This window comes from Gracilinanus agilis, chromosome 1, assembly GCF_016433145.1.
Source record: "Gracilinanus agilis isolate LMUSP501 chromosome 1, AgileGrace, whole genome shotgun sequence".
Lineage (NCBI taxonomy): Eukaryota > Metazoa > Chordata > Mammalia > Didelphimorphia > Didelphidae > Gracilinanus > Gracilinanus agilis.
Window position 1 is genome coordinate 76,844,157 of NC_058130.1, and position 19,205 is coordinate 76,863,361.

The window sequence follows — 19,205 nt, forward strand, 5'->3', positions numbered from 1 at the left end:
ATACAAATTAATATTAACTTTCCACAGCTTGAAACCCACCTCAGATGCTTATTATCTTTGTGATCCTGGGCATATCACTTTATCACTATTTCTTCATCTCATAATGGACCTACCTCTCAGTTGTTTTGAGGAATAAATGAGGTATACATATATGTAAATATATACACTTTTAAAATCTTAAAGTGATATATAAATATTAGTTATTTTATTATGATGATTAGAAATAGTACAGATTTGGCATGTAAAGATTAAAATTAATATACAATAACTAAGTATTATATTTTATAAAGTTTATTATTAATAACTAAAGTTAAAATAAGCTAGCTAACCAAGCCGTGGTCATGGGAAAAGAGAGATTGAGGGAGGAGTTACAGAACTATATAAACAATAATGTAAAGATGCATGTAAATGAAAAGGGAAAAGGAATTTTGGGATGAGGAAAGAATTCTGGGAGATGGATTCCAGGAATTCAAGATTGTTTCTAATTATACAGGCAAAAGGTAAGTGCCTGAGGTGTTATTTCCATTCATTCATTACAAAGTAAGCTAGATTTAAAGTTGAGGGGCCTGAATTTGAGACCCAGCTCTTTCTTCCCTGTGGGACCTTAGATAAATTATTTAACTTTCCAGGGGCTCATATATAAAATGGAACCCCTTTCAACTCTCAGCTATGATCCTGCGACTTCCAAGGTCTTTTTAAACTCCAATCTATGATCCTAAAGCCATATACTTCACCCATTACAATAGCCAATAACTCTTCCCACTAAAATTATTTAAGCACCTACCCAGTGCAAGGTACCATAATGGTAACTGAAAACAATCCTACTTTTATGGAGTTTGCAGTCTAATTGGGCAAGGAAAGAATAGTTTTATGTGAATAGTTATGATACAAAAGAGAGTTAAATAAGTACAAAGAAGAGATCTATGCAAAGAACTATGAGAAATTTTAATAGGGAGAACTCACTTCTCCCTGTGGGAAGGGAAGGGGAAATAGCAAAAGGAAGCTTCATGGAGGACATGTTGCTTGATTTGGGCCTTGAAAAGAAGGAAAAGCTTTAGCTAATAATAGGGACCAATGAAGGAAGGCATCATGGGGAGGACATAAGCCAGAGGTGTGGACACAGGAGAGGGTAGGGTGAGAACTCGAGGTGCAGAGTTGCTGAGGTCTGCCTAGATCATAGAATATCTGACAAGGTTAGTTATAGGATGTGAAGTTGGACAGGTAGATGAACTTCTCTCTGTCTCCAAGAATCCTTGTAGCTTCCTACAAGAGTTGGCTCTCATGGCATCTGCAGGAGGGGACACTTTTATTGATGCCCCTGATTATGGAGGCTCATTCTCTCTCCTTTGTTTTGGAATTATCATGTGTGAATATTACCCTATTTCTACATTCTACCCCTCCACCAAGGGTAGAAGGTTAGTTCCTGAGGGTAGGGACTGTTTTGTTTTGTTTCTCAGTTTGATTTGTTTTAGTTATCTTTGTATCCCCATCACTTAGGACATTGCCTTAAACATTAGCAATCACTTAACAAATGCTTTATGAATTGAATTGAATTGGGGAGAGGGGGAAGTGAATATTGAGATCATAAATTTACAGTTTATTCTATAGGCACTAAGGAATTAATATAGATTAGTGCTATATAAAGTCAAGTTGAGGATCCCAGGTTTAGAATTTGAAGGTGCCTTAGAGATCATGGCCTTTATGAAATAAATAAGGAGATGCAGATCCAGAGCCCAGTGAATTGCCCAGAGTCACGAGGCATAGTAAGTAATAGAGGCAGCTTCGAACTCAGATCTTTCCATGCCAGTCCCAGTGCTTTTTTTCAACTGAATCATATCCTTCACAAATAGAATAATGTCTTTTCTGAGGTTGAAGTTTAGCAATCTTAGATTATGGGACTGTTTTACTGTTTCTTGCACTAGGAATGTCCCTGAAAATAATCTCATTCCGTATTACTGCATAATGAACTTTTTTTCCTTCTTCAGCCTCTCTGGCTCCTCCAGTAATCCATTCAAAGATATACACACCATGAAACCTAGGGCAGGGGGGAAATGAATTCTTCCTACACACACACACACACACACACACACACACATACACACACGCACGCACATGCACACACTATCCCCAGAAGGTCTTCTTTTGACCAGAGGGATTATTTCCTGCAATGGGGAAGGGGAGCGAGCTAAAGAGGGTATTTTGCTAGCCTCCTTTGAGGATCACTATTTTCGCTGATCAAGGCAATTCAATTCTGATGTTTCTTCATGCCGCGTTATTAGCTAAAATTCTTTCTTTAAGCCAAAAAGCTTTTCTCTTAACTGCAGTTCTGGAGACAGGGAATATTGCCATAAATTCTATAGTTACAAATGCATCTGGTTCTGTGTCCTAAAAATGCACAGTAAGTGTTCGCAGCTACAACATTTGGAGTTTTTTTGGTTATTGTTGTTTTTTCTTCTCCTCTTGGCTCTACACACACACATGTCAAATACTTAGGGACTTTGGCTATGTGTGTATTTCCACATAAGAATTTTGAAGAGCAGATTTTTTTCTAAAAAAAATGAATTATGAAATGTCCATGGCAGTTGCTTATACAAATATTTCCAGTTTGAGTCTGTTATAACAGGAAAAATGGTTTTTAGAAATTCCTCATTTAAAAAGGCATAGCACATGATGAATGTTCCTTGTTAGTGCATTTTGTTCTTAAATCAGGTAGAAAGAAATTGCTTAAACAGCAACTTTTGTTTCTTCTCATAACTTTCCATGAAGCGTGCCCAGTGTTATTCTTTCTGGAATCACCAAAGATGGCAATGATAGGGTTTGTTTTCACTGGCACACCTGGAAGGAGGAGGCTTTAGGCTTTTAGCAAATGAAATGTAACATAAACAACCGAATGAAGTGACTTAGTTGACCTCAGGGATTAGTCAAAATTTGGGTGGACTCCTCTGAGCCTTTCCTGGGAACTGTAAGATAAAATAAAACATAGGACAAAAAAAAAAAAAAAAAAAAAAAAAAAAAAAAAAAAAAAAAAAAAGCTCAGTTAACAAAGACTTTTCTTACTAGGGACACCCAGTGGTCCTCAAAGTTCTGTTTCTATTTCTCTCATTTCTGGAATGTTCCCAAAGTGTACAAATGATAAGGTATGTTGCTTGCATAACGAAATATGGCTTTATTCCACTGTCCACTAATTCTGAAGGCTGAATTTTCTGAATTCAGGATTTAAGTACTTGCAAGTGAAATTAAATGTTTCAACAATAATTAAGAAGTATGTCTTCTAAAGAGAAGACCCAGAGAACACCAAAGCAGTGGGAGACTGATGAGCCTTATTCTACTTGGCCTTGAAAGCAAAATGAGGACCAATTAGATTAACATAACCAGGTCAACATTTCCACTCAATAAAAAGAGCAACTTCTCCACAATGAAAAATGTGGGCAGGTGGAATGGGCTGCTTCCAAAGGTGGTGGATTCCCCCCTTCCAGGAAGCAAAGGCTAGATGACTACCCATGAGGGATGTCATTATGGGAGTTCTCCTTCAGGGGTGATTTGGGCTACATAGACCCTTAGATGCCTTCCAACTTTGAGAGTCTATGATTCTACATAAATTCTAGTAACACTGACACTGATATCAAATGAATGATTGTTTTCACAAAATCAATAACATTTTGTATTAATTGAGGCAGCTAGTTAATATAGTACATAGAACCTTAGAGCTGGAGTTAGGAAGGTCTGAGTTCAAATCCACCTCAAATACTTACAAGGTCTCAGTTTCTTTATCTATAAAATGGGGATCAAAATAGCACCTACCTCCCAGGATAGTAGTGAGGATCAAATGATATAATGTTTGTAAAGCATTTTGCAAACCTTAAAACTTGAAGTGCTAGCTATTATTTTATATAAATACATATAAATTTATATATTGTTAGTTACATGTAATTATATGTGAGCTATAAATAAGTAGTGGCTATTATACTTTTATTTCATAGACTACTGCTAAAAGAGGAAACCTTATTTGTAAAGTGTAAGTTAAAACAGATCTTCTAGCATTCATTACTCTCCCCTTCTTTCATTTTAGCCTATCTGCTAGGTGTGAGGTGATACCTCAGAGTTGTTTTGATTTGCATTTCTCTAATTATTAGAGATTTAGAACACTTTCTCATGTGCTTATTGATACTTTTGATTTCTTTATCTGAAAATTGCCTATTTATGTCTCTTGCCCATTTATCAATTGGGGAATGGCTTGATTTTTTATACAATGGGTTTAACTCCTTGTATATTTGAGTAATTAGACCCCTGTCAGAGTTTTTTGTTATAAATATTTTTTCCCAATTTATTGTTTCCCTTCTGATTTTGGCTACATTGTTTTTGTTTGTACAAAAGCTTTTTAGTTTGATATAATCAAAATCATTTATTTTACATTTTGTGATTTTTTCTAACTCTTGCTTGGTTTTAAAATCTTTCCTTTCCCAGAGATCTGACAAGTAAACTACTCTATGTTCACTTTTATTTATACTTTCCCTCTTTATATTCAAGTCATTCACCCATTCCGAATTTATCTTGGTGTAGGGTGTGAGATTTGATCTAAACCTATTCTCTCCCATATTGTTTTCCAAATTTCCCAGCAGTTTTTGTCAAATAGTGGATTTTTGACCCAAAAGTTGGGCTCTTTGGGTTTATCATACACTGTCTTGCTGCTGTCACTTAGCCCAAACTGGGACATTAATGCATTGTTGGTGGAACTGTTCCAACTGATCCAACCATTCTGGCTGGCAATTTGGAACTATGCTCAAAGGGCTATAAAAGAATACCTGCCCTTTGATCCAGCCATACCATTGTTGGGTTTGTGCCCTAAAGAGATCATAGATAAACAGACTTGTACGAAAATATTTATAGCTGCACTTTTTGTGGTGGCAAAAAACTGGAAAATGAGGGTATGCCCTTCAATTGGGGAATGGCTGAACAAACTGTGGTATATGCTGGTGATGGAATACTATTGTGCTCAAAGGAATAATAAACTGGGGGAATTCCATGTGAACTGGAAAGACCTCCAGGAATTGATGCAGAGTGAAAGGAGCAGAGCCAGAAAAACATTGTACACAGAGACCAATACACTGTGGTAAAATCGAATGTAATGGACTTCTGTACTAGCAGCAATGCAATAACCCAGGACAATTCTGAGGGATTTATGGAAAAGAACGCTACCCACATTCAGAGGAAGAACTACAGGAGTGGAATAAGAAGAAAAACAACTGCTTGAACACATGGGTTGAGGTGGACATGATTGGGGATATAGACTCGAAACTACCACACCAATGCAACTATCAACAATTTGGAAATAGGTCTTGATCAATGGCACATGTTAAATCCAGTGGAAATACACATCAGCCATGGGGGGGAGGGGGAAGTCAGAGGGTGAAGGGGAAAGTAAGAGCATGAATTATGTAACCATATTAACTTTTCAAAAAAAAATAAATATTAATAAATGTTTAAAAATAAAAAAATAAAAAATAAAAAGGCAAAAAAAAAGACAGATCCTGCCAAAGTTTTTTCAGCCCACCTTCTATTAAAAGGAGACATCCTCATACCTTATTTGAAATTTTAAACAATTTTAAACATTCATTTGAATTAAACCTGAAGACATGTTGTCTTCAGGCCTTTTTTTTTTATCCCAGCTTTTACAAAAGTAAATAAAAAGTATTTCCATATGCAAAGGAAAAGATTGTATGTAGGTGAAATACAAACCTCTCATAGGTTTAGTTTACTTTTCTTCATATCTACATAATAAATCCTTTCCCTACCCTCCCCACATTACAGAAAATATCAACCAGGAGACCAACATGTTCATACAAATTTAGTCTTTCATGTTTTCACCTTCCAGCTCACTGACTGGAGGTAACATTCACAATTTTTTCTTCCAGTATTAATTCTGTGTATAATGTTTCCTTGGTTCTTCTCATTTCACTGTTCATGATTCCATGTAGTTCTTTCCAATTTTTTTTAATTAGCCTATTTTTTCGCTTCTTATGGTGTAATAGCATTCCATCACAATCATATGCCACAATTTGTTTACCTATTCTTCTATTGATTGGATCTCCTCAATTTCTAATTCTTTGCCAGCACAAAGAGAGCTGCTGCTATAAATATTCTGGAACATAGCAGTTCTTTTCCTTCTTCCTATTCTCCTTGGGAAATGGACCCAGCAATAGTATTGGGTCTAAGAGTATTATAACTCTCTGGGTATAATTCTAAATTGCTTTCCATAATGGTTGGATGAGTTCATAGCTCCACCAACAGTGTATTAGTGTCCCATTTTCAGACAGCCTCTTTTTAAAAATACTTATTACCTGGAAAGGAAAATTAGCCTGGAAGGATAGAATTGAGTAATCATATTACATAAATATATAGACACGTTGTCATTTTTTAGTTTTGGAAAACAAGGAGAAGAACCCTGAGGGAAAAGACTATCAGAAATGATGAACTCAAGAAGCTAAACATAATGTTGAATTCTCTATTTGACTATAAGTTCCATGTAGGCAGAAATAATGTTATCTAATAAACTTTTCATTGCTCATTTCCCATTACCCTGAACTCATAGTTGCTTATTGCTTAAATGAATGAATGAATGAATGAATGAATGAAGCAATAATAAAAATTTAGATTGTAATAAGGGAATTTTAGGGATGTAATACGGGACTGAAGCTAGGGGTAATAGATGGTGGTGATAAGGAATAAGGCAAGGCAAGGGACACAAGGCTGGAAGTAATCAAGGGAATAGGCTAGATAGTGGAGAATTAAGACAAAGGTATGGTTGAATTGAGGATAGGCACTGTGGATAGGGTTTGTGAATCCCTAAGGCAATATAGTGGATGAGGAAGTTACAATGATGAAGGTTGGTAGTTGAGGTGGTAAGAGAAATAAGGGAATGTCTGAGTTTAGGGAATATAAACACTGAGATACCAAGAGTTGCAAGGGAGAGGATGAGTTAATCTAAGGCAGGCAGCAACAGCAGGGAAATACAGACTGGGACCCAGGTTAGAGACAAACACTGAAGGAAAACAGACTGAGCCTTTGGAGTAAAAGGGACACTTTTACAGAGTGAGGTTAGAGCCAGCCAAGACTGGCTTGAAACTGACTTGAGGCTTTAGTCAGTTTCACAGGAAGGGACTAGAAGGAAGTATTGAAGATACACTTCCTCCAAAATGGATACCTTTCAGCTTCCCTCAAACTCCAGAGAGTATGTTATTCCTCTCTCTCCTCCTCCCTCTCTTATTAATCAACTAATGAAGTAGCCAAAAGGTTTTGATTAAATACAAACGGGGTTTATTGTCTTCTAGGGTAGATTGGCAGGGTAGAGGATACAAGGTAGCCCTAACAGCCCCTTTGAGAAAGCTTCAGGTGGGGGAAGGTGGACAGGAACATGAGTCTGAGTAGGAACCAGCCTACTTCAGCTCAGAGAGTTTTTAGCCAAAAGGATAAAAAAAAAAAAAGCTGGATAGAATGATTCAGTAGATAAACTTGTAACAAGGGTGAGCCCTATTTGACTAAAGTATCAAGTTTGAAACTAATACTCAGATCTATTCTACTTTTCAAAACTTCTCAGACATTCAGGTAGGGAAATGAAGGTGGGAAATAAGGAAGGGTAGGGAGATTCAAAGGAATTAGCTACACTAACAAATTTCAAAAGAAAAACTGCAAAATATAGGCCAGGTTTCAATCTAAAGAAGGAGCTCAGATGGACCCTGACTCTCTCCACGAGTTCCCAGGACCAACTGAACTTTTCCCAAGATTCTAAACTCCTTAACTGACAGAAGAATTATGCAAAGCAGTTATGCCCCCTCTCTCCACCACAAGATCTATCAAGGGAAAAGAAGGGAACATGTCAACCTGTACTCAAATAAATGTTGTATATACAAATACTATGTTCACATTACCTTTTCTTACTTTATATGTATCTTGTATATACCAAGTTATTTACATGTTGCTTCCCTAATTAGAATGTGAGCTACCCGAGGGCAGGGACAATTTTTGTCTTTTTTTTTTATTTCCCCAGAACTTAGCACAGTGCCTGGAACATACTAAGTGTTTAATAAATGCTTATTGGCTAAGTAATATAGCAAACCGAAGCCACTAAACTTAAGCTGGATCCCAGATTTATTGAAAAAAGTAATTGTTTGACTACTTTTCTATTCATTCCCTTTTCCTCCTATTTGCTGTCTTTTTTTAAGTATCCCTCATCATTTCTCTTTAAACAACTCCATTTTTTTTTACTCTTCTTTAGAACTGTGTCTCTTGGTGTCTTCTGGATTTCACTTTCCATTTCTCTTAAGCTGACTTTACCCTACAGTAGTGTTGGCCATGAGATCCTGCTTATACTTTCTTTGACTCCTTTACCTTCAACTCTCCCCAGATCTAGACAATGCCCACCTCTTTCTTATATTCTAAAATGGAGTCATCACTTCTTCCCAAGGTTCTCATTATTTCTGCTCCAACAACCAGTTTCTCCTTGTTGATAAGATTCAAATGCAGAATAACAATTTGTGTCATTGCTAACACTCTTTTTTGATGGATGACATTATTAAGGCAAGCCAAAGATTTATTGCTGTGCTGTCTTCAACAGGAACACCTACAGCAGATGCCTAGATAATTGAAGTCCCTCCATCACTACTGTATCCTGTCTCTGTATTTATTTTAGGATCTTTCATGACCTGCTTCTTTTTATGAACTGTTTCCTCCTTCTATTTAAGTAGACTCTCTCAACTACTATCCCTCTCCATTGATTATCAACCAAATGTTTCCCATTGTCCTTTTCCTGCTTTGGTTCCAGGATTTCCTCATATTAATAGTTCTTCTTAATATATAGTATTGGACCACTCATCCATTTTCCTTTTAATCTATTCTGTTCCTTTGGAATATCCTTCTACAGACTTATTCTCAATTAAAATTATCTTGAGACTGCTTTTTGGGTAAGAAAATAACTTTATTGATTATATCAGGTTTACTGGTTAGGCCAGCATCATAACTGATAAAGAAATATAGGTCTCCATGGTTCTTTTGTTACCAGGGGCTGACCAGAACTGGGCTAGGCCACCCGATAAATAGATTTTTAGGAGCTCATTATTCAGCCATTCTCTTGGCCATTCTAAGACATCTTTAAGTGGTGGTAGCTAATTAAGAGATGGTTCATCAACCTCTCCACCCATTCCCATCCCCACTAGTGAACAGGCACATCCACAGGAAAAGAACCTTTGTTTACTTCTTTTATTAACCAAATTCTATTAAAAAAGGAAAACATTCTTTGGGATTTCCAAAGACAAAGAAAATGTAAAGAGTAACAGACTAGATGGTATCTCTGACACAGATCCCAGACATAGGATTACATAGTAATTCTCCTTAATAAATTGGAATTAATACAGTATATGAAAAACAAATTCTTACACTCATAGTCATGAATGCCATTAGAAATCTCCTTGTGTTACAGTCTGTATTTCACCTTGCTTAATTGCAAGAGGCTGTGTTTACATCCAGACACATGAGACAATGGATTTTATTGTGGGTTTCCTTTTGGAATTTTTTTCTCCTTTGAATTTATTCACAGGATATGTAGGTGGCACAATGGGTAGAGCATAATCCTAAATTCAGATATGACTTTAGACACTTATTCGAAGTCTGTCCTTTGGCAAGTCATGTGTATAATCTATTTGCCTTTATTTCTTTGTATACTTGGGGTAATAATAGCACTTACCTCAAAGGGTTATTCCAAGGATCAAATGAAATAATATTTGTAAAATACTTAACGTAGTGCCTGGCACATAGTAGGCACTTTTAAATGAAAGCTAGCAGCAGCAGCAGCTCTTCTATTGTTATCTTTCTACTTTATAGCTTACACATTGTACCTAGATTCAGGCAGACTTCAGTTAACAATTGGCCTTAATATACCTATTAGCCCTGTGACGCCTGACCAAGTCATTTAACTTCTCAATGCTCCAGATATCTCTCTAGACCTAAATCATGGAGGAGTTCCTTACTTCACCATTGAAGTCACAGATCCAGGGAACAAAGAACCAACTGCTATTCTACAGAATCGACTTCAAGCAAACATTATAGATTGTCACCTCCCCAATATAAACCCAACTTGACTTCTTCCTTCTTTGTTTTTTTTATAGGTATCACAAGCATCACAGAACGAATTACAGAAGAAAAAGAGACGTGCCCCAGCACCACCAGCACCACCAACACCACCACCGCCACCATCAACTCCCCTCATCCCAAACAGGACAGATGATAAGGAAGAGAATAGGAAGAGCACAATGGGTGAGAAACATCATTTTTCTTTTGGTTTTTGCATGTGCCTTGGTGTGTTGGCTTTGCTCTAGACTTGCCATTAACAAAGAAAATAGACTTGTTTTAGAGTTGCGTCATAATGTGGAAAAATATTTATTCTGAAGAAAGAAAGTCTGGAAATAAAAACATTTGGTAGTTGGTGCCATCCATGCCTGATGGCAGTTATGGGGATAAATGAAAACTTTGTAGCTAAACAATATCAAGAGAGTAGAAGAAGTAGGGCAAAAGTGAGAAGTCAGGAAGGAATAGTATGAGTTTGTGTTGTGTGAGAGAGATTGTAAATCCATGCTTTTGGTGCCTTGGAAGTGTTTTTAAAGGACATCTGTGCTGAAAATAAATTATTTTAAGGAACATGATATTTGTATATCATTTGTCCATGTTCAGAACCATTTGCTCTCAATAAAACAAATCCTCCTTGAAGCTAATCTCCATTTATGAACTCTACATGTAGAGGGTCTGCAGTGCTTCAAGGGGGGAAAGCATAAAAGAAAATTAAACTTTAAGGAACTTTTCTACAACAAAAGGTTCCCTGATTCAAGAATACAGATATTTAAAAATTATACAGTAAGGAGATTTCAAAAATGAACTGCATAAAAATGAAAACTTACTGCTAAAGAGTATTTAAGAGTTAGTTATGAGGAAATAACTTAGTCCATTGGAGCTCATTATCTCAATTGATAATATGCCTGAATATGCTATGTGATACATGTCTTTGATGATGTGTATCTCATGGCACTTCTAAGACAACAGCTAATTATATGAGGAAATTCCCCACTATGTCTCCTAATGGGAATATACTACTTTTTTAAGAACTACTTGATTCAGTTCATGATCTAGGGAGTTCATTATCCTGAGAAATATCCTAAGTCCATATTTCATATATAAATCCACCTTTTTTCTTTCCTTAGGGAAAATCCTATCCACATATCACCAAAATAAACCCTTTCTCCATTTCCACAATAAGACCTACCCTCAACCATTATTTCTGTCAAACATCTGCTTATTCAAAAATTTATCTCTTCAGCTTCATAAGAAATCACTTTTGTACTATCATAGACTTGTTCTTATGGACCAAATACCCATTCTTTTCTCAAACTTTCTGTCTAAAATGGAAAAAAAGACCTCAGAAATATGGGTCTAAGAATTTTGCCTCTATATTTGATACCCCTTGTTAGAAGCACAAGGAACAACAACATGGATTTGATCTAAACAGTCCTAGATCTGGACTAAAACTATCCCATTTCAGGAGAGGAAAGGCACCCAGTAATCCAACAAGAGGTCTCAGTTCAATGTCTGCCTCTTCCTCTCTTCTCTATCTGTTCTTCTTCCTCATTTTCTAACTCTTCTCCTTCCCCTCTCCCTCTTCTTTGTCTCTTCCTTTACCTCTCCTTCCTCCCTCTTTTAGTCATTCTTCCTTCCTTTTCCCCTCTTCCTCTCCTTTTTCTTCTCTTTTTCTTTCCTTACCTCATCTTCCCTTCTTCTCTTCTCTCTTCCTCACCCTGCCTCTCTTTCTCCCTCACTCCCACTACCCCCCAAAAAAGCATACATGTGTAGTATTTCTTCCACTGAGCAAATCATACCTTCTCCTTTTTCAGAAGACAAACCCATGTTCCTTTATCTGAACTGCTCCTCAGACTTCTCCCAGCTCAGTAGTTCTCCCTGCTCTGATATAATCTTTTTTTTTGACTCACTTCCAAGCCACAATCAAGCAATGGGAAATTAGACTTTATATATTACTCTTAAGTATACATCCAAGCAAACACACATACATTCAACACCCAGCCAAGTTGTCCTTTAAGTTCAGCTACTATATATGAGTGTAAGTGAACAAGCTAGACTGATGCCGCTAAATATGGAGTGCTAGATTAGAGAAAAGAAGAAAAATCTGTGCAGTTTCTGAGAAAACATTTTAGATGTGTGGCCACTAAGTGGGGGAAAAGTCATTTTTACTTTTTTTAAGTAATTTAATTTTTTCCCTATAAAGATGGTCAAAATTACAGGCAAATTTGAGCAGCTGATTAAGTTTGAATTATCCCCCCTATTCTTCTTTGTATATAGAAATAATTTACTTTAAAACATGAACTAATAAATGTTAGTATTTGACCAGCCTATGCTTGGCTTCTTTTCTGTATATCTTTTCAAAGTTCATGAACCACAAAGCATTAAAGCCAATTTTTGTGTGTAACTTTAGAAAGCAATCTCATTACTTTATCAACACACTTTATGCATGTGAACATTATTAATATGCATATGTTATGGCCTAGGAAATTATATCTGTCAAAATGAATTTTATCTTATTTAAGAAAGAAATGGCATGGCATGGGCAAAGTAAAACCAAAGTGCATTATTCATTTAGATTTTTTTAAAAGCCAACCTCTAATTTGACATGGTTTCATCCCAGTCTATCTGGAAAGTATCCTGACACAGTTAGAGAATTTCCTTCAAGATAAAAACTCAGAAGTAAAAGATCAGTAATATAGGCCCTTCTTCAGATATAGAAGGGCTCAGAGTAAAATCAGTAATATTATTTTATTTAATATTTTTAGTAAATGATTTGGAAGAGAGGGTACCCAGTAAAACATACCAGTTAGCAGGTGACACTAGAATTCTCTAAGTCAGTAAACTACAGCTTTGTGAGACTAAGTGGCTTTCCTTGTGTCACACAGATAGCAGAATCTCTTCAATGGTATTAGTGAATCAGAACCTCGGGGTCCTGATCCTTTGTATTGATCTTTCCATTAGATTATTCAGCCTCTCTTTCATCCATTTGAGCTTTGAATGAGACAGCTATGGAACAAATATTAAATACTCTGTGAGAGGCAGTGTGGTACAGTGGGTAGAAAGCCAACCATGGAGCTCAAGTTAAAGTTCCACCTCTGGCATATATACAATCCTGGCTATTTGATCCCAAATGAGACATTTAATCTCAGTGCTTTAGGCAAACCTCAAGATTTCTAAGTTGCAGCAAAGGTCTGAAAGTGCAGTGATAGAGTTTCCACTGGGAGTTCCTTATACCATTGAAATCACGTGTTTCCATCCCTCTCAATATAAGAGTAGTAAATGTAAAATTCATCACTCTAAGAAGTGACTAGGTGCAGGAAGGTTTAAATAAATACACAGACGATCAATCCATAATAGTTTATGGGTCGATTTTTTTTTTAAGTAACACAACTACATTCATTCATTCAATGACTGTCAAGTGCTAAGACATTCCTTGTTCAACTGAAATAGATCCTTTAGTTCAGTAAATGGAATATCTGTATATAGCATTTTATAAGCTTTAAGATACTATCCGAATGTCAGTTACTATTACTTTATATATAAGCATTTAGTTGGGGTTTTTTTTAAGCCCAGAATATTTATTTTCATCCGCACTTCCACAAACTGCATCTACCAAATCTTAGAGTGTATTTGGATATTTTTTCATTTGAGCCATAACATATCCATCCTTATATAAAAAATGTACAAAGTACATGTGCAGTTGGATTGTGTTTGTGAGAGAGAGGGAGAGAGAGAGAGAGAGAGAGACTGAGAGAGAGAGAGAGAGAGAGAGAGAGAGAGAGACAGAGAGAGAGAGAGACAGAGAGAGAGAGAGAGAGAGAGAGAGAGAGACAGAGAGAGAGAGAGAGAGAGACTGAGAGAGAGACTGAGAGCGCTATGATCATATGTTCTAGATTTCTTTTTGTAAGGAAAGGTGTCTCTCAGCTGAAGCTCTGGATTGATTCCATATAGGTGTTGGACGGCAGGTGCCACAGAAGCCTCCTAGAGGCTCTCCTCGAGGCCCACCCCAGTTAGTGCTTCCCCCACCCCCACCCTACCCTCCTCCAGACACAGATATTGTGGATTCTCCAGGGTTCCACAATGAAGCAGATGGGACAGAATCCTCAGAACTGGGACCCAAACGTAGGTGTTTTATTTAAACTCTTGTCTTTACTGTTCATTTCTCTGATGAACTTCTCATGGAAGAGTTTCCAGACTTCTCATTCTGCTCTTCGGACATACATGTTTTTCCTTTCCAGCCTCTCTCCTTAAATGAACAATGCAATATGTTGGGTTTTTAACATGGAATGTGCTATGGGTGAAATAGTGGAGCACGCAGAAACATAATTAACTTGTATGTGGTTAGAATTTAAGCCAGAGTGACACTTTTGTGGCCAAGCACAGCCAGTGAGGATACCATGTTGCTCTCATTAGAGATGTCTTTAAAACATCCTTACTGATAGCACAAGCCATTAAAGGCAGATGGGTTTTGTTGTATTTGGAGGCTAAGCATGGCAACCAGAAAACGTGTAGGGCTTTACAAATTGAGAATGTTAAATAGCACAATAGCTAATGGCTATTCTGCCCTTCTCAGAACTGTTGAGCTGCCAAACTTGAATGGAAGATCTTCCTCCCTTGGATATAATAACAGCTAGAGAGAACTTGCAACTTTTGATGCAAGAAGATCATCATTTTATTTTGAAATAAAAATTTGTATCATATATTAGTTTCTTTGAGGTACAGATTTAAGACTACACTGTGTCAGTTATAGCTTCAAAGTATTCTTAAATTCTAGTCCTTCTGATGTCAACAGCATTCCTTCTGAAGAAGGAAACAGAAGCGTATCAGTTAGGCCAATTTATTGCCAGAATAAAACTTTCAGTTCTTCTCCTTGCCTTAATCTTCCCTCAATGCCCAAGAAGTTGAAATTGGACTGTCTGATTGTCATCACTAATGTCATGGTTTGATAAATACCATAAGATAAGGAAAAATTACATTGTTGCCCAGGTCAAGCACCTGCTTGCCTTTGTCCCTTTCAAGCGTGAGTCAACATGTGGCGATATTATGTTCTAAAGCAAAACCATCTTGGGATGTGTAAGAATAGACACTTGCAGCATCCTCTCCTCTCACTCTGACTCAGCCTTCGTTAGCCCTTTACTGAATAAAGTACAGTTCAGTTGACCGCAATTGGACTAGATAGCTAACCCAGAGCTGTCGTTTATATTGTTGTTCAGTCATTTCGATTGTGTCTAATTCTTTATGACCCCATTTGGAGTTTTCTTGGCAAAGATACAGAAGTAGTTTGCCATTTCCTTCTCAAGCTCGTCTTAGAGATAAGGAAACTGAGGCAAACAATATTAAGTACCTTGTCCAGGATCACACAGCTAGTAACTGAAACCAGACTTGAACTCAGGAAGATGAATGTTCCTGACAACAGCTGGCACTCTATCCAATGCTTAGCTGAACTGCTGTTGTTTAGTTCTCTACAAAAAAATATGCAAGCCCCTTCCCCACCTCAGTTTCCATTCTCAGGGTTTGCTATCCTGAAGGTTAAGAATCTTTTCCCCCCATCTAACACAGTCTTCTGAATATATTTAAGCCTGTTTCACAAATCATTTCTGACTTCCTTATAGTTAATAAATAGCCCACTGACTGTCTCTGACTGAAAGGCTTCCAAGTGATAGCTCAAGTTATTTAGCTTTCTAGTTTATAAGTTTGGAATCTCATTTGGTCCTCACAATGACCTGGGAGTCCCATTTTAGAGATGAGGAAACTCATATTCCAGTAAGTCTAAGTAGCTAATGTAAGGATGGGAAGAGCCAGAAGAAGGCTGTTGGCAACAGTTACTGACAGCTGAGACCAAAGGGAATTCTGGGAAAGGCTCCAGAAGAGGAAGAGAGAGGAAGAACTTCCGGTGGAGGATTGAGAGAGGGTGGAGGAGAACATCTCAACTCAAATCCAGTCCTGAGGGCTTCCTGAGGATCTTTCTTTGGACACTGAAACCCAGATTCCCTGGTCAGAGGCGTCCTATCGCTTCTCACCCAGCAAGACTTCAATCATTCAAGTCGTCTAAGTTTGGGACTCTATTTTGGGAGCGATCTCTTAGGCTCCTTCCCCCATTACCCAACCTTGCTGAGAGACCCTTTCCAGTCTAACTTACAATTATAGAAAAGGTTAGAAATAGAAACAGAAGAAGGGACAAGGCGGGAGACAATTAGGTGTGGGAACCCCAAAGGTTCTCACCCGAGTGACGGACCCCATAGAAATAGAGAAGAGGGCACCCCAAAATCCCTCTGCCCTTTATCCCTTTCCCCAATCCCTATATTGATATAAATAAAAGACATTCATTAGTCAGATAGCATTCCAGAGAGCCTGAGAGACAAGGGGGAGGGGAATCACAGCTTGGTCTGGCTGCCTCCATCTTGAAGCCAGACCACCCACTTAAAGTTGACTGACCACGGGGGAAGGTTTGCTTGTACCCTGCCCTCATTCAGAATCGGATTGGGGCACCCAATACCTCATCTTATAGAGAAGCCTCATCCCCAACTCCTGTGGGGCAGCACGACCATCCAGGTCACCCAGTTTTGGGATGACACTCCCTCGAAGTCTCGGGAGTGGACATTTGGCAAGAGGGGAGACCTTGAAGAGAGTCTCACCCTCATAAACTCTCTCCCTTCTATCATAAATAACATTTGGGTACTGGCTCTGTTTATTCTTATAATTTTGGTGAGCCAGCTAGGAGAAAAATGGCTGCTGTCTGGTTCAAAGAGAGGCTTTTTTTTTTCTTCCCTGGAATTATTTAGGTTCTTTACCTAAACTGGTTCTGCCAAAGGAAAGGGCATTGAATTTGGGGGAAGAAAATGAGATTCAAATCCCCTGTCTGCTATTATGGTTGGCTTCTGCCAAGTCCTTAATCTCTTTAGTCTTTAGTTGTTTCATGTTTTTTCAGATGGATTAGATGATCTCTTAAGATTTCTTCTAGATCTAGATCCTTTGGTTCTGTGATATTCCCAAAGTCACACAGTTATTAGGAGCCAGACCCATGAAAAGAACCCAAGTCCTTTAATAGTCTAATGAGACAGTTGGGATTTACCTAGAAAACACAATAGATTGAGGTTCCTTTCATCATTATTCATAAAATATTATTTTCAATCCTTAAAATACTTTTGTTGTTTTTTTTTTATTTCTGAGAAGAAAAGTGTTCTTGCTGAAATTATGATGTATAACAGTGATTCCCAAAATGGGTACCACCACCCTCTGGTGGGTGCTGCAGCAATCCAGGGAGGTGGTGATGGCCACAGGTGCATTTGGGGGCAGTGAATAAGTGTAAGGGGGCAGTGATAGTATGTGACAGGGGGCACTAAGTAATATTTTTTCTGGAAAGGGGCGGTAGGCCAAAAAAGTTTGGGGACCACTGATTTATGAGTTGGCAAGCATGGAGCAGTATGCTACCAGGATCTAAGAGGGGTACCCTGAAAGAAACTTCCATTCTTTAGTGAAGGTGTAAGAGATATCCCCAGAAAAAAATTATCTTACCTCTTGAGCCTCTGTAGTGTGGGGGATAGAGAATACTTTCCTTGCCAGTAAAAGAGGTTCATTTCTAAGTCACAGCCAGGATTATAGAACAAAAGAAAGAAGGACCTTCCATTTCTTTATTTCTAATGATTTAATTCCTCCTTCCGCAATATCTTTTTAACCCTTCCTTATTGTTTTATTTCATTTGGGTACCTTCTACAATGATCCTTCTGATATCCTTCTCTGAAACCCTTCAAATGGCTTTTCTCTGAACACTTCCTGACAGAAACTCAGATTCAGAAGGGACCAAAGAAACTTTGTAGCACTAAACTTCAACAGTAATCTCCCCTACACCAACCCTGCACTGTGATCATCCAGCCTCTTGTCTAAGAACACACCATCTTCTAAATCAATCCTTTTTCCCTTTGGATGGTTTTTATTGTTAAAATGTCTTTAAAAGATATTCACAGAAATCTGCCCCTACAACTCCCCATCAATCTATCATACTTTTTCCCTGTGGAGACAAGACATATCATTATGACTGTTCTTCAGAGACTTGAAGACCACAATCATGTCTCCCTTAATTCTTCTCCTATCTGAGCTAAACATAGAATCCCCAGGTCCTAGATTATTTTGTAACTTGATCTCCAGTTCCCTCTCTGTCTTAGATGCCTTCTTCTGGAGGTATTCCTGAATGTTAGTGTCCTTCTTACTAGTCCTCTTTCTGACTCATTTCCATCAGGCTGGTGGGCTGTTGCTAAGGCCAAGGTCCTTGGCTTGACCATAATTACAACTTTCTATAAAAATGTAGCTTCTTGATCCCTACGATAAAGTTTTAAGCTGTGAATGAAGCTTTCCACAGGGTCACCATAAGTAGATTTAACCCAACTCAAAAAGAAACAGGAAGGCATTTTTTTTCTTGATCTCAAGTGATATTAAGAATCTGTTTTCTTGGACAAGGAAACAAAATTGTTCTGCTTGCTATTTGGTCTTGAATCTTTTTATTCTCATTAAATGAGCTTTCCTATTAACCTTTAAATATCCAATCCCCTAGCTCTGTGTTTTGTGTGCACATCTTAAAACAATACATTTGCGCTTTTGCATTTTTTCCAGAAACTTTCAACCAGGTTGCTTTCTTGGCCAGTGATTCAGTCTGTACTGAACTTCCAGCATGCTTCACCTACTCTCTGTCACCCTGTTTGCATTGGGCCTGTTTGAATCACATGATTTGCAGTGCTGCTAATGAATGGACTATTAACAAGTGATCTATTACTTATCCCAATTAGAGGAGTTTGGGGATTTTAGGGTCACTGCTCATGAAGTTTAAATTACAATCCCTTAAAATGGTTTGAAGTAGAAAAGATTAAAATTTTAGTTGCTGCCTTTTCCTGTGTTTTCTGACCTACTGGATTTATCCACGATGTCATTGGATCATAGATTTATAGCTAGAAAGGAGACCTTAGAGATTACCTAGTCTAACCTCCACCTCCTTTTATAGATGAGGAAACTAGGCCCCAGAGAGATGAGTGAGTAATTTGGCAAAGTCAAGAGTTGAATCTAAGTCTTGTTACTTCAAATCCAGATGAGATGGTCTC

General features: G+C 37.7%; 1 protein-coding gene across 2 annotated transcripts in view; it reads left to right on the forward strand.

Annotated features, from left to right (window-relative positions):
- COBL (cordon-bleu WH2 repeat protein) overlaps positions 1 to 19,205 on the forward strand; it is a 351,447-nt gene that overhangs the window by 238,033 nt on the left and 94,209 nt on the right. Inside the window, exons 8-9 of one of the 2 annotated variants that reach the window (XM_044671172.1) lie at positions 10,158 to 10,305; positions 14,068 to 14,238. In XM_044671172.1, the coding sequence (XP_044527107.1) occupies positions 10,158 to 10,305; positions 14,068 to 14,238 (319 nt within the window). The remainder of the gene's footprint in view (positions 1 to 10,157; positions 10,306 to 14,067; positions 14,239 to 19,205) is intronic. The other variant, XM_044671249.1, reaches the window with a different exon arrangement.